General features: G+C 48.4%; 2 protein-coding genes across 2 annotated transcripts in view; both read left to right on the top strand.

Annotated features, from left to right (window-relative positions):
* Nucleotides 1-1,451, top strand: part of Ssc4d (scavenger receptor cysteine rich family member with 4 domains) — a 16,021-nt gene extending 14,570 nt beyond the window's left edge. Inside the window, exon 10 of the mRNA XM_008832269.3 lies at nt 446-1,451. Within this exon, the coding sequence (XP_008830491.1) occupies nt 446-762 (317 nt within the window). The 3' untranslated portion in view covers nt 763-1,451. The remainder of the gene's footprint in view (nt 1-445) is intronic.
* Styxl1 (serine/threonine/tyrosine interacting like 1) overlaps nt 1-13,814 on the top strand; it is a 246,517-nt gene that overhangs the window by 3,440 nt on the left and 229,263 nt on the right. The window lies entirely within an intron of this gene.

Here is a 13,814-nt window from a genome sequence, read left to right as displayed (position 1 = left end):
GAGGTCAGAAGAGGGTGTCAGATCCTGCAAAACTGGAGTTATGGAAGATTGTTAGCCACCATGTGGGTGTTGGGAACTGAACCAAGACCCTCTGCAAGAGCAGCTAGTACTCTTAACTGCTGAGCCATCTCTCTGGCCCCCAAAACAAAAGGTTTTTAATATTACATTTATTTATTTATTTATTTATGTGTGTGTCAGTGTGTGTACATGGGTGCATGTGCCACAGCCCCCAAATGAAGGTCAGAGGACAAGCTATGGAAGTTAGTTCTCACCTTCCATGGCTGGAGAGGCCAAAGCAAGGACAGCAGGGGCCCCCTCTCTGCAGCTGGTCCTCAGGATTGAACTCAGGTCTTCAGGCTTGGCAGCAAGCACCCCCACTTGCTCAGCCATTTTGAAGGCCCCAGAAGCCAGCCTTTTCTGATCCCAGGCCTTATCCCTGACATAGGGCACCTCCGTCTGGCCAGTGGAGCCCACCGATGTGAGGGGCGTGTAGAACTCTTCCTGGGACAACGGTGGGGCACTGTTTGTGATGATGCCTGGGACCTTCGGGCAGCCATTGTCCTGTGCCGGCAGCTGGGCTGTGGCCAGGCCCTGGCAGCCCCTGGCGAGGCCCACTTTGGCCCAGGCCGAGGCCCCATCCTCTTGGACAATGTCAAGTGCCGTGGAGATGAGAGCACCCTACTACTCTGTTCTCACATCCGCTGGGATGTTCACAACTGTGACCACAGTGAAGACGCCAGTGTCCTGTGCCAGCCATCATGACCCAGCTGGCTTTGCACACCACATCTGAGCTAAGAAGCCGATTGGGACCTGATCCTCCTCCTCTTCCAGGAAGCCCTTCTATGATATATCTGCAGTTCCTGGTGCTCCTCTCTCCCCTTACATGGGGGAGCCTGCCTATACCCCAAATCCTTCTCTTGTGTGTCCTGAGACTGTTGTCACCTGCTGGAAGCTGAGTACAGTGCACATAGTCATGTTTTGCTAGCCAGCAGAAAACAAGGACCATTCACTCTTAACTCTTCTCCTTGGGGGAGCTCTTATATAGTACCCTCTCATTGCCTTTCTCAACCCATATCCACAAAGCTTGGGCTCTCTCTAAATTCCCTCATCCCCTTCCCCTGACCTATTTTGGTCACTCTGATAAGAGGGCGGTAGGAGGAATTGGGGTGCTCTTTCCATAGATGCACAGGGGACTGCAAAAAAACCTAGGTCACAGCCTTCCCTGCTGGGTAAGGACCTGGACTCAGATGGTGCTCAGCTGAACAGGGGGGCTGGAGGGGCCAAAGCAGGGACAGCGGGGTCCCTCTCTGCTGCTGGAACCAGCGTCTCTGCTTTCCACTGCCCCCAGCACAGAGCCTCCACCTTGCAGTACCAAAGAAGCCTGGAGACCTGTAGCCAGGGTTCATAGGTGCCAAGTCAATAAAGCATTATCCTGCCTGTCTTTTAACTGAGGTCATAGTTTGAGGACTAGTGTATTATTTGTGGCAGCTAGAGAGACTCTAGGCAGGACTTTCTGGAGGCAACCAGTGTGAGATGAAGGGCTGTGGTCCAAGTGCATCATCTGGGAGTTCTCTATAAGCCCATTAATCCTGGAAATGCTGCATAACTATGGCAGGCAGCTGAGCCTCCTGGAGAATCTCTTGCCCATCTTCTCTGTCCTTCAACTAGACCCAGTGAAGGAAGGGAAGTTGCGTATGGTGGTACATGGCTATACTCCCTGAACTGGGAAAGCTGAAGCAGGAGGATTGCTGGGCGTTCCAGGCCCACCCAGGGCTACAGGGTGAAAACCTGTCTCAGTCAACCAAAACCAAAGCAACAACAGCAAATTAAACTAAATAAAATAACAGCAGGTGGTACATAACTGTAATCCTATCACTTGGAAGTTGGAGGCAGGAAGACCAGGTGTTCAAGTCACCCTCAATTACATAACCATTCAAGGCCAACCTGGGCTACATGAGAGCCTGTCTCAACAAATCAAACCAAAAACATCCCGGTGTGGTGGTGTGGTGGTGTGGTGGTGTGGTGGTGCACACCTTTAATCCCAGCACTCTAGGAGCAGAGGCAAGTGACTATCCGTGAGTTCAAGGCCAGCTGGGTCTACATAGGGAGTTACAGGCCAGCATGGGCTACAGGGAGACCCTGTCTCAAACAAAAACAAAAAAATAGAAAAACCCAAAGCACAAGAATCATGGGGACCAGGGAGATAGTTAAGTGGGTAAAGTACTTGCTGTGCAAGCATGAGGATCTGAGTTTGGATCCCCAGAACCCACATGAAAACCAGATGTGGGGGCTGGAGAGATGGCTCAGCAGTTAAGAGCACTGCCTGACTGCTCTTGCAGAGGACCCAGGTTCAATTCCCAGTACCCACATGGTGGCTAACAGCCATCTGTAACTCCAGTTCCAGGGGAATCCAACACCCTCTTCTGACCTCTGCAGGCATTGCACGACACGGGTGCACTTACACATATGCAGACAATACACTCATAAAATAAAAATAATGAATAAAAATTTTTTAAAAAGCAAAAAGACAGATGTGGCAGCTGTAATTGCAGCACTGAGGGACAGAGACAGGGCTCCGGGACTCACTGGCCAGCCTGCTTAGCTAAAAAAGGTGAGCTACAGGTCCCAGTGAGAAATCCTGTCTAAAATATAAGGTGAGAGGATGGCTCAGTATTTAAGGGCACTGGTTTAGGTTCCTAATACCCACATAGCTGCTCAAAACCATCTATAATGCCTGGCATGGTGGCACACACCTTTAATCCCAGCAGTCCTGAGACAGAGGCAAGCTGATGTCAGATCTACAAGCTGATCCCAAGGCCAGTGTGGTCTGTATAGCAGATTGCATGCAAATCAGGGCTACATAGTGAGATCCTATCTCAAAACAAATGAAAGAAAAGAAAAATAGTCTGTAACTCCAGTTCCACAGGATCTGATGCCCTCTTCTGGCCTCCTCAGACACCAGACATGCACGTAGTACACATACATACATGTAGGCAAAAAATTCATGTACATAAATTGGTTTTGTTTTTTTTTTTTTGGTGTTTTTGAGACAGGGTCTCCCTGAAGCCCCAGCTCTCCTGGAACTGAGTTCCAAGCTAGTTGGGCAACAGGGAGACCCTGCCTCAAAAAAAAGATATAAAGGTAGAGGGCTGGCAGGATGGCTCAGAAGGTTAAAGCATGCTGTCATGGCTGATGATCTGAGTTGGATCCCCTGTGCCTATGTGGTAGGAGAGATTGGATTCCCACAAGTTGTCCTCTGACCTCCACTGAAGCACACAACACATAGGTGCGCGTGCGCATGCACACACACACACACACACACACACACACACACACACACACACAAAACAAAAATAGGGCCCCCAGCTGAGAATACCTTTATCCTTTAATACACGAGGTAAAGGGTGAGATGCCCATTTCATATTCAAACCATAGCATCATCAAAAGAAACAGAGTCACAGGCTCCAAGATTAGGATGTGGGCATTTTGGGGGCCATTATTTTAACACCCTAAACTTTCAGCCAGGGAGTGAGGCAGATATTTTGGCTGCCAATTTTACCAGCCTTTCACAATGTAGCATAGGCTGGTCTCAAAGTCTCCATCCTTTGATTTCAAATTCCTGACTACTTGGTTTACAGGCATGCACAACCACAGCCAGCAGAAGTTTTTCGTTGGATTTTACATTTAAAAAAAAATTACATTAGGGGCTGGAGAGATGACTCGGAGGTTAAGAGCATGCACTGCTCTTCGAGAGGACCTGAGTTCAATTCTCAGCACCCACATCGGTGGCTCACAAGCGCCTGCAACTCCAGTTCCAGGGGGATCTGACTCCTCTGGCCTCTGTGGGCACCTGCACTCATGTTCACAGACACGTAAACACACATATGCACATAATTAAAAACAATCTTAAAAATAAGTACGTTAATTTATTTCCATGGGAGGGTGTTGCATGCCATAGTACACATGTGGCAACCACAGGAGTTGGTTCTCTCCTTCCACCATGCGGGCCATGCCATCAGGATGTCACTCAGGTTGTCAGGCTTGCAGCAAACCCCTTTAACTACTGAGCCATCTCACTGGTCCCAGCAAAATTGTGTGTGTGTCTGTGTGTCTGTGTCTGTGTGTGTCTTGAAGCTCTGGGGATCATACCCAGAGCCTTATGTATGCTAAGCTGGCTCTCTACCACTTAACTATTCCCTCCCCCCATTCTTTCTCCATCCCTTATGATATTGTGGCTTCTTTGATTCTTTCTCACTAACCTGTTCCCCATACTACACAAACAGGGAGGGTGCTTGGGCCGGTAAGATGGCTCAGTGGGTAAGGCGCTTGCCACCAAGCCTGATGACCTGAATTGAATCCCTGGGACCCACAAGGTGGAGGGAGAGAACTTCTTCCTCTAACCTACACATGTACACTGCTCCACATGCGCACACACACACACACACACACACACATCTGTACATATAAACACATACACAGTAAGTAAATAAAAATGTTTACAAAAATTTAAATAGAGCTTTTCCAATGTTAGAACTCTGATGGTGCCATTTCCCTGCTCAAAGCCCTCCCATGGCTCCCAAGTACTATTCTTCAACTCTTCAAGCTATGTTTAAAACGATGGTGCACTGTCTGGCTGTTTGTGTTTTCAGCTTCATCACTTGCTGCTTGCTGCCAGGACCTAATAGGCTGAACTCTTTCCAATCCCACTAACGTCTGAGCTGTCTTCCCTTGCAGGGGCCTCTGCACACAGTGTTCCCTCTGCCCGAAATATGCATCATTGTCTCCTCCTTCCCCTTAACCAACTTTTATTTTGCCTCCACCTTCCCCATGGTACTTGGGATGGAACTCAGGGTCTCATGCATGCTAGGAAAACTCTACTGCTGAGCCACACCCCCAGCCCCTCACTGGGGGATTCTAGGTAGGTGCCCTTCCACTGAGCCACACCCCCAGCCCCTCCCTCACTGGGGGATTCTAGGCAGGTGCCCCTCCACTGAGCCACATCCCCAGCCCCTCCCTCACTGGGGGATTCTAGGCAGGTGTTCTACCACTGAGCCATACCTCCAGCCCCTCACTGGGGGATTCTAGGCAGGTGCCCTACCACTGAGTCATGCCCCCAGCCCCTTACTGGGGGATCCTAGGCAGATGCGCTACTGCTGAGTCATACTCCCAGCCTGGTCTCCAGTCTCAGCTTTTGTTTTTTTTTTTTTTTGTCCAGAGCCCTTCATTAACAGTCACTCCTGGTTTGGATGAGGTTTCTGTCATGTTGGGTACTGTACCTCCCTGGTGGCTCAGACTTGCAGTGTAATCTAGCATTCAAGAGGCTGAAGAACACAGTATTGAAGAAATTGGATGTGGTGACACCTGCCTGTAATCCCAGCGCTCTGGAGGTAGAGAAAGGAGAATTGGAGGTTCTAGACCATCCTAGGCTACATATGAGTTAAAGGCTAGCCTAGGCTACATGAGACACTGCTTAAAAGAAAAGATGCTTACCTACATGAAGTGGTGGCACAAGTCTGTAATCCCAGCACTTCACATGCTGAAGCAGGTGGATTAGGAGTTCAAGGCAGACTGGACTAAGGAAGAAGGCCCTTGTATGCTTACCACCACACCCTCCCCTTGTCCCACCCATACAGTCTCAGATCCTTTTCCATTCTATCCTTTTTTTTTTGTCTTTTTTGAGACAGGGTCTCCCTGTAGTCCCAGCTGACCTGAACTCACTATGTAGACCAGGCTGGCTTGAACTCAGATCTGCCTGCCTCTGCCTCTCCAGTGCTGGGACCAAAGGCGTGTGCCACCACATTCTATTCTTTTTTAAAACTTTAAAAAAATTTTTATTTTTTATTTTATTTTATGTGTGTATTGCCTGCATGTAAGTAAGTGTACCCATGTCGTACAATGCCCGCAGAGGTCAGAAGAGGCTATTGGATCCCCGGGGACTGGAGCTACGGACAGTTGTTACCTGCCATGTGGGTGCTGGGATTCAAACCTGGGTCTTCTGCAAGAACAACCAGTGTTCTTAACCACTGAGCCATGTCTCCAGACCCTCCATTCTATTCTGTACTCCTTATGGCCTACCCCAGTGCTGCCACCATCCCTCTCTAGCCTTCTTTCTCTTTCCTGCTGTGCAAGGCCTCTGATAGGATTTTGTTTTTTTTTGTGTGTGTGTGTGTGTGTGTGTGTGTGTGTGTGTGTGTGTGTTTTGAGACAGGGTCTTCTCTGTAGCCCCAGCTTTCCTGGAACTCACTATGTAGACCAGGCTAGCCTTGACCTCACAGAGATCCAGGTGCTGGAATTAAAGGTGTGTCCCACCACACCCAGCTTTTTTGTGGTTTTAAACATACTTTATTTACTTTTTTTATGTGAATGAGTGCATTGCCTGCATGTGTATAAGTGTACCTGTGTCATGCAACACTGGTCAGAAAAGGGTGTTGAAGCCCCTGGAACTGGAGTTAACTATCATATGGGTGCTGGGAACTGAACCCAGGTCCTCTTCAAGAGCAGCCAGTGCTCTTAACCACTGAGCCCGTCTCTCCAGCCCCTTTTTTTGTATTTTAAAAATTATTTATCTATAGCTAGGCGTGGTAGCACATGCCTGTAGTCCCAGAACTTGGGAGGCAGAGGCAGGCAGATCTCTGTGTTCAGGCCAGCCTGGTCTACATAGTGAGTTCCAGGCCAGCTGGGGCTACAGGGAAACCTTGTTTCAAAAAGACCCCCCCCCAAATTGTTTATTTGTATTTTATGTGTATCAGTGATTTGCCTGCATGTATGTAAGTACACCACATGTGTGCAGTGCTGGTGGAGGCCAGAAGAGGATGTCAGATCCTTGGAACTGGAGTTATGGACAGTTGTTAGCTGCCATGTGGATGCTGGGAACCAAACCCAGATCCTCTGCAAGAGCCACCAGTGCTTTTAACTGCTGAGTCATTTCTCCTGCTTCTCCTTTTTTTATTTTTGGTGCAAGGGGAAGGTCTGGGTATTGAACATGATACCTACTTCATGAGAGGCAAGTACCCTACCACTGAGCCACAGTAACAGCCTCTCTAATTCTTTCTTAAAAATTTTCAAATTAGGGTCTGGAGAAATGGCTCAGCAGTTAAGAGCACTGACTGCTCTTTCGGAGGACCCAGGTTTGATTCCCAGCACCCACATGGCAGCTATGAACTGTCCTTCACTCCAGTTCCAGGGGAATCTGAAGCCCTCTTCTGGCTTCCTTGGCATTGCATGGCATAGGTGCACTCACATACATGTAGGCAATACACTCGTACACATAAAATAAAAGTAATATTTCTTTTTAAATTTTATAAATGAAAACATTTATTTTGCTTGTGGAGGCTAGAAGTTGTCACCTGGCAAATTTTATTTTTATATTTTTTATGTGTTTGTGCGTATTGGCTGCATGTGTGTACATGCACCCATGTTGTGCAATGCTGGAGGAGGTCAGAAGGTGTCAGATCCCCTGGAACTGGAGTTACAGATGATTGTTAGCTGCCAGGTGGATGTTGGGAGTTGAATCAGGATCCTCTGTAAGAGCAGAGAGTGCTCTTAACTGCTGAGCCATCTCTCTAGCCCACATTTTAACCTTTTTTTTTTTTTTTTTTTTTTGGTCTTTTTGAGACAGGGTCTCCCTGTAGCCCCAGCTGTCCTGGAACTCACTATGTAGACCAGGTTGGCCTTGAACTCACAGAGATCCGCCAGCCTCTGCCTCCCGAGTGTTGGGATTAAAGGCATGTGCCGCCACGCCCGGCTATTATTTGTTTTTTTGAGACACAATGTCCTGGTCACCATGCTCCTGACCGTGACCTTGAACTTACGGTCCTCCTGCCTGGCGCTCCGAAGTGCGGCACCCTAGGCTCCCCTATTTCAGGACCTCATTTCACCTGCCTACAAACCGGAGCTGGCACCAAACACTGAGGTTTGAAGACTTAGCAAAAAGTGAGGCAGCTAGGACTGACTTCCTGCAAGGTCAAGCTCCAAACTTCCAGTGTCTTCCGGCTCACGGGCACCGCCTGCTGTCAGAGCCGCCCTGGGAAATGTTATCTACCGTGTGCATGGAGGAAACCAGAGGCCAGTGAAAGCTCCAGGATACCTCTGGGTCACCAAAAAACAAGGCCTAGGTGTTGGGATTCCCACCCCAGCCTACAACCCTGGGTGGCCTGCACCCGGGCAGGATGGGATGGGGTGGAGTGGGGTGGGATGAGGTGGGGGGTGGGCGCGTCGTGGCTCTGCCCTTCCCGCCCACTCGGGTCAGCTTCCTGCTGAGTCAAGGCTTCCACTGCAGGGACGCGAGCGGCAGGAGTCAGGAGCCCAAGAAAGGCTCCGCCCGGGTGGAGCCTGCGCCTGCCTCCGCAGACGCCTCCTGATTGGTTATCCAGGGAACCGGCATGGCCTATCACAGGAAACTGCAGAGTGAGGTGGGGCGTGGCCAAGGGTGATGGGGACTTCCTCTGCTCTGGGATCCGCCCTTCCTTCCCAGAGGGTTATGGTTTTGGGGGTAGGCTCAGAGTTGATGGTACATGCTGGGACCCAGTGAGGCCAGCGACACTTTTTGTCCTTGCTGACATTCGCAGTTTACTAAGCGCATTTATTACTGCCATCAACCTTTGGGCCCCAGGGCTGTTTTTTTTTTTGTTGTTTTTTTTTGTTTTTTTCGTTTTTGAGACAGGGTCTCACTATGTAGCTCTGGCTGGCCTGGAACTCTCTGTGTAGACCAGGCTGACCTCTAATTTACCATGTGGCCAAAAATGACCTTGAACTTCTGATCCTCTTGCTTCTGGCCACTTTCCCAATGCTGGGATTACAGGCATGCACCACCTGTGCTATTCGGTGCTGGGGCTCAAACCCAGAGTTTCATGCATGCTAGGCAAGCACTCTACCAACTAAGCCGTGTCTTCAGTCCCCTACTCTTGTTTTCATGGAGGGCATTTAACCCACAAAAGCCTGTTAAAGCTGTAAAAGCAAGTCACAATAAAACCAGGATGACAACAGGGTGTGGTGGTGCAGTCATGAAATAACGGCTGAGGCAGTGGGATGGAGAGTTTGTGCCTAGCCTGCAAGACCCTGTGTCTAAACAAACAAAAAACCAGGATGGAGGGGGTAGCACAGAATAGTGTTGCCTAACATGCAAGAAGCCCTGGATTCAGTCCCCAGCTCCCCATAAAACTGAGTGTGGTGGTGTATGAGTGTGGTGGTGTATGCCTGAAATCCTAGCACTGGGGAGGTGTACATAGATCAGAACTTGAAGGTCATCCTCAATTATATAACCCGCCTGGGCTACACAGGACACTGTCTCCAAAACAAAACAAGGACTGGAGAGATGGCTCAGTGGATTAAGAGCTTACTTCTAGAGGACCTGACTTCAAATCCCAGCACCCATGTTGGATGACTTGATCCAGGGGATCCAATGCCTTCTGGCATTGGCAGGCACACATACATGAGGCAGACCCATATACATGTGAATAAAAATAAAATTAGCAGGGCCTGTTGGCACATGCCTTTAATCCCAGCATTCAAGAGGCAGTGAAGGCAAATCTCCATGAGATCAAGGCTAGCCTAGTCTACTTAGTATGAGTTTCAAACCAGCTGGAGCTACAGGGAGACCCTGTCTCAAAGAAACAAAAACAAAAATAAACTAAAGACAACAACAAAAATCCCCAGTCCTGCAGACAAGAGCATTGAACTAAGAACTTATTTTTTGAGATGAGGTCTCATGTAGCTCAGGCTGGCCTTAAATTTGTTGTGTAGCTAAGGATGACCTTAAACTCCTGGTCCTCTTCTCTGCACCACCCAAGTGCTCCTATTACAGTTCTGCACGACCTTACCTGGCTTTGTGATTTCAGAGACATGCTCTCACAATGTAATCCAGACTGACCAAGAACTCAAGCAATCCTCCTGCCTCAGCTTCCTAACTGCTGGTATTACAGGAGTGTAGGTTAGCCTGAGGACTTTAATGTGGCCAGATGGATCCCTTCAAACCCAGAAGCTGTAGTTTCACTCTGAGGCTGGAGCATGTGTGGTCCTAAGAGTTTACCCTACCAGTCCATCAGAAATTGATTATCATTTAATCTTGACAGTTGGAGAAACTGATGCACAAAGAACCAACCTGCCCTAGGCCACCTGACCCTAGCTAGAGGGTGACTGGAACTTGGGTATACATACTCTCACTGGCTTCTCTTTCCCTTGACATCTGATTGCCCCCATTTGGGTAGGTTGGGACCCAGAGAGCCCTGGTCAGGCAGGATGAGAAGCTGCAAACTTAGAGGTACCTGCTTCCTGCTGCCCTAGTCAGTCTTCTGTCTCAAGATCCCCGCTTTAGTAATAACAGCCTGTGCCTGTGCAGAGCTTTGCAGATACCAGCCTGCAAGGGTACTTTACACACAATATATCCCTGACTACCCTCGAAAATGAAAATCATCTGTACTTAAAAAAAAAAAACTTTATTATTGAGACAGGGTCTCATCGTATAGCCATGGCTGGCCTGCATTTTTGTTTTTGTTTTTGTTTCATTTTTTGAGACAGGGTCTCCCTGTAGGCCCAGATGGCCTGGAACACACTATGGAGAGTTCAATCTGGCTTCCAATTCACAGAGATCCACCTGCCTCTGCCTCCTGGGTGCTGAGATCAAAGGTGTGTGCCACCGTATCCGGCTTAAACTGCATTATTTGTTTGTTTATTAATTATTTTATTTTATGTGTATGACTGTATTGCTTTCATGTGTATAAGTGCACCTGTGTTGCGCAATGCCTGAGTAGGTCAGAAGGTGTTGGATTCCCCTGGAACTGGAGTTATGGACAGTTCTTAGCTGCCATGTGGGTGCTGGGAATCAAACCCAGGTCCTCTGCAAGAGTAGCCAGTGCTTTGAGCCATCTCTCCAGCCTAAGTTGGTAGGATTTTTATAAATTATGCATCCAAGGGCTGGAGAGATGGCTCAGTGGTTAGGAACACTGGCTGTTCTTGTAGAGGACCCTGGTTCGAATTCCAGCACCCACATGATGGCTAACAACTGTCCATAACTCCAGTTCCAGGGGATCTGATACCCACTTCTGGCCACCGCAAGCATTGCAAGACACAGGTGCACTTACACATATGCAGGCACTACACTCAAACACACAAATAAAAACTATAATCTTTTATACATTAAAAAATATTTATTTTATGTGTATGAGTGTGTTGCCTGCATGTATGTGAGTGCACCTGTGTCATGCAATGCCTTGGAGGTCAGAAGACAGCTTCAGATTCCCCTGGAACTGGAGTTAAGGATGGTTTGTAGCTGCCATGTGGGTGCTGGGAATTGAATGTGGGTCCTCTGCAACAGCAGGCAGTGCTCTTAACCACTGAGCCATCTCTCCAGCCCCAGTAAATTTTTTTTTTAATTATGCCTCCATGGAAGCTAGGTTCAAAATCAAACTGCTTGGTTAATTTTTTTCTTCATTTTCTTTATAAAGACAGGGTCCCTCTATATTGGTCTCAAATTCCTGATCATCCTGCCTTCAGCTCCCAAGTACTGTGATTACAGGCATGTAACACTATGTCTGGCAAAACCTTTGCTGCCTTTGTCTTTTTGTTTGTTTGGATTTGGAGACAGAGTCTTGAATAGCCCAGGCTATCCTTGAACTCACTATGTACCCCAAGGATGACCTCGAATTGTCAGTCCTCCTGCTTCCACCTACCCAGTGCTGGGATTACAGGCATGTACCACTGTGCCTGTCTCCAGGCTGGGCTTTTCGTGCAGATTGTACAGAGAGAAGAGACAGTTCAATTGCCTAGTCTGGTGACTTCTGCCTTCTAAAAGTAGCCATCCATTTTGTCCTGATTGGGTCCAGCCCAGCAGCTTCCCAGATAGCTCTGGCATCTGGCCAGCTTGCTCAGCACCTTTCTCCCTCCATTTCTGTCTCTGTCTCTAGCAGTCTGTCTTCCTGACTGTTCCTCTGTCAGATCCTTCTCTCCTTCTCCCTGTCTGCCTCCCCCGCCCCCCGCCCCTTTCTGCCCTGAATTCTTACTTCCCAGTATCTCCAAAGTCTCTTGTAGCCCAGGCTGGCCTTGAACTCATTATGTAGCCCAAGGATGACTTTGAACTCCTAAATCCTCCTACCTTTACCTCCCCATTGTGGGGATTACAGGTATGTGACACTACACCTAGGTCAAATAGATATTACATCTTCCCAGGAAAAGTCACAGGACAGCCACAGTCAAGGTCCAATCTGATTAAGCCTTTGACTTCTTCATGATGCAGCCCCATAGATTTGAACTCTCTACATCTTAAACAGGTAAAAGATGATGCCCATAGAATACAGTTATAGAACAGAATGAGTGAGTTCTGGGGCTCCAATGAAGCCAAAACTGGAAGGAGGGATCATCTAAGCCACCAGCTACCTTGTTGCCATGGGACTTCTTCCAAACCAACCAGACAAAGCCCCTTCCTTGGCATGCCAGTCTTGGAGCCTTGTTCTGTTCCTTGACCCCCCAAAGCCTAGTTCTAGATATAATTCCTCTGTAAACAGAGTGACCCTTTTTGCTTTGTTTTGTATTATCCTTGCATGTTGGGGATGGAACTCAGAGCCTTTTTCATGCTAGGCAAGTGCTCTACCATTGAGGCTGAGCCATGCTCCCAGCCCCTCACTAGGGGATTCTAGACAGTTGTTCTACCACTGAGCCATGCCCCAGACCCTTACTGAGGGATTCTAGGCAGGGGCTGTACCACTGAGGTATGCCTTCAGCTCTGGTCCAGGACAGTCCCACATTCCCCAGTGTTTTCCAGGTGTCTAGGAGAACCTCTTTTTAGTTTGTCTTTTTTTCTTCAGTGTCCCTGTTTTTTTCTCATTCTTTTCCTCCCTCTCCACCTGTCCAAAGGTTAGGCCAATCTCTGTACTCTTGGCCATGGGTGACCCTTTCCTCCATAGTTGTTTGACTTTGATCCTCTCAGCCTCTGGCCCACACTGTTTAGGGCTGCTAGTGAAAAACCTCAGGGCCAAACAGGTGGCTGGCCCCTTAGTACATGGCCTCCAAGCTGGGCTGGTTGCTGAATGACCAGTCTTTCTAAGCCTACACTCCCACTCTCTTCCGAAGCATGTAGAAACTAGCAACCTGCTTTCCAGCCTCCTCCCCTCCTCCTGCCATGACTCAGCAGATGACTTCAGCTTCTACTTCCCAGAGAAACAGGTTCGCAGAATCCTCCCTGCTGGTCCTCTGAAGTTCATCCCAGCCACCTGTTTGCTCACAGTTTGCTCATAGATGACAGCTCTTTCCCTCCTCCACCTCAGATGATCCACCTGTCCCCTCCACCTCTACCATAGCCCTCCAGCCTTGTTATCTCCGGGGTCCTATATTTAGTTCCAAATCATTATTTTATTTATGACAGAGTTTCACTATGTAGCCCAGGCTGGTCTTGAATTCCTGATCCTCCTGCCTAAAGCCTCCCAAGTGCTGGCATTACAAGCATGCTCTAACATGCCAGGCTATCTCCAAGTCTTAATTAATTAATTAATTTATTTATTTATTGAGATGGTCACCCTGTAGACTCAGCTGTTCTGGAACTCACTATGTAGACCAGCCTGGCCTCGATTTCACAGTGCGGCCTCCTGAGTTCTGGGATTAAAGGCGTGTGCCACCATGCCTGGCCCTGATTTTATTTTAAATTTTTAAAAAATTATTTCCCATGGGGCTGGAGAGATGGCTCAGTGGTTAAGAACACTGACTGTTCTTGCAGAAGACCCGGATTCAAATCCCAGCACCCACATGGCAGCCAACAACTGTCCATAACTCTAGTTCCAGGGGATCTGACAAGCCTCTTCTGTCCTCCTTGGGCACTGCACGACATG

This window comes from Nannospalax galili, unplaced genomic scaffold (genome assembly GCF_000622305.1).
Source record: "Nannospalax galili isolate Female #2095 unplaced genomic scaffold, S.galili_v1.0 scaffold675, whole genome shotgun sequence".
NCBI lineage: Eukaryota > Metazoa > Chordata > Mammalia > Rodentia > Spalacidae > Nannospalax > Nannospalax galili.
Note: the sequence above shows the minus strand (reverse complement) of the source record. Positions and strands in the feature narration are given on the sequence as shown.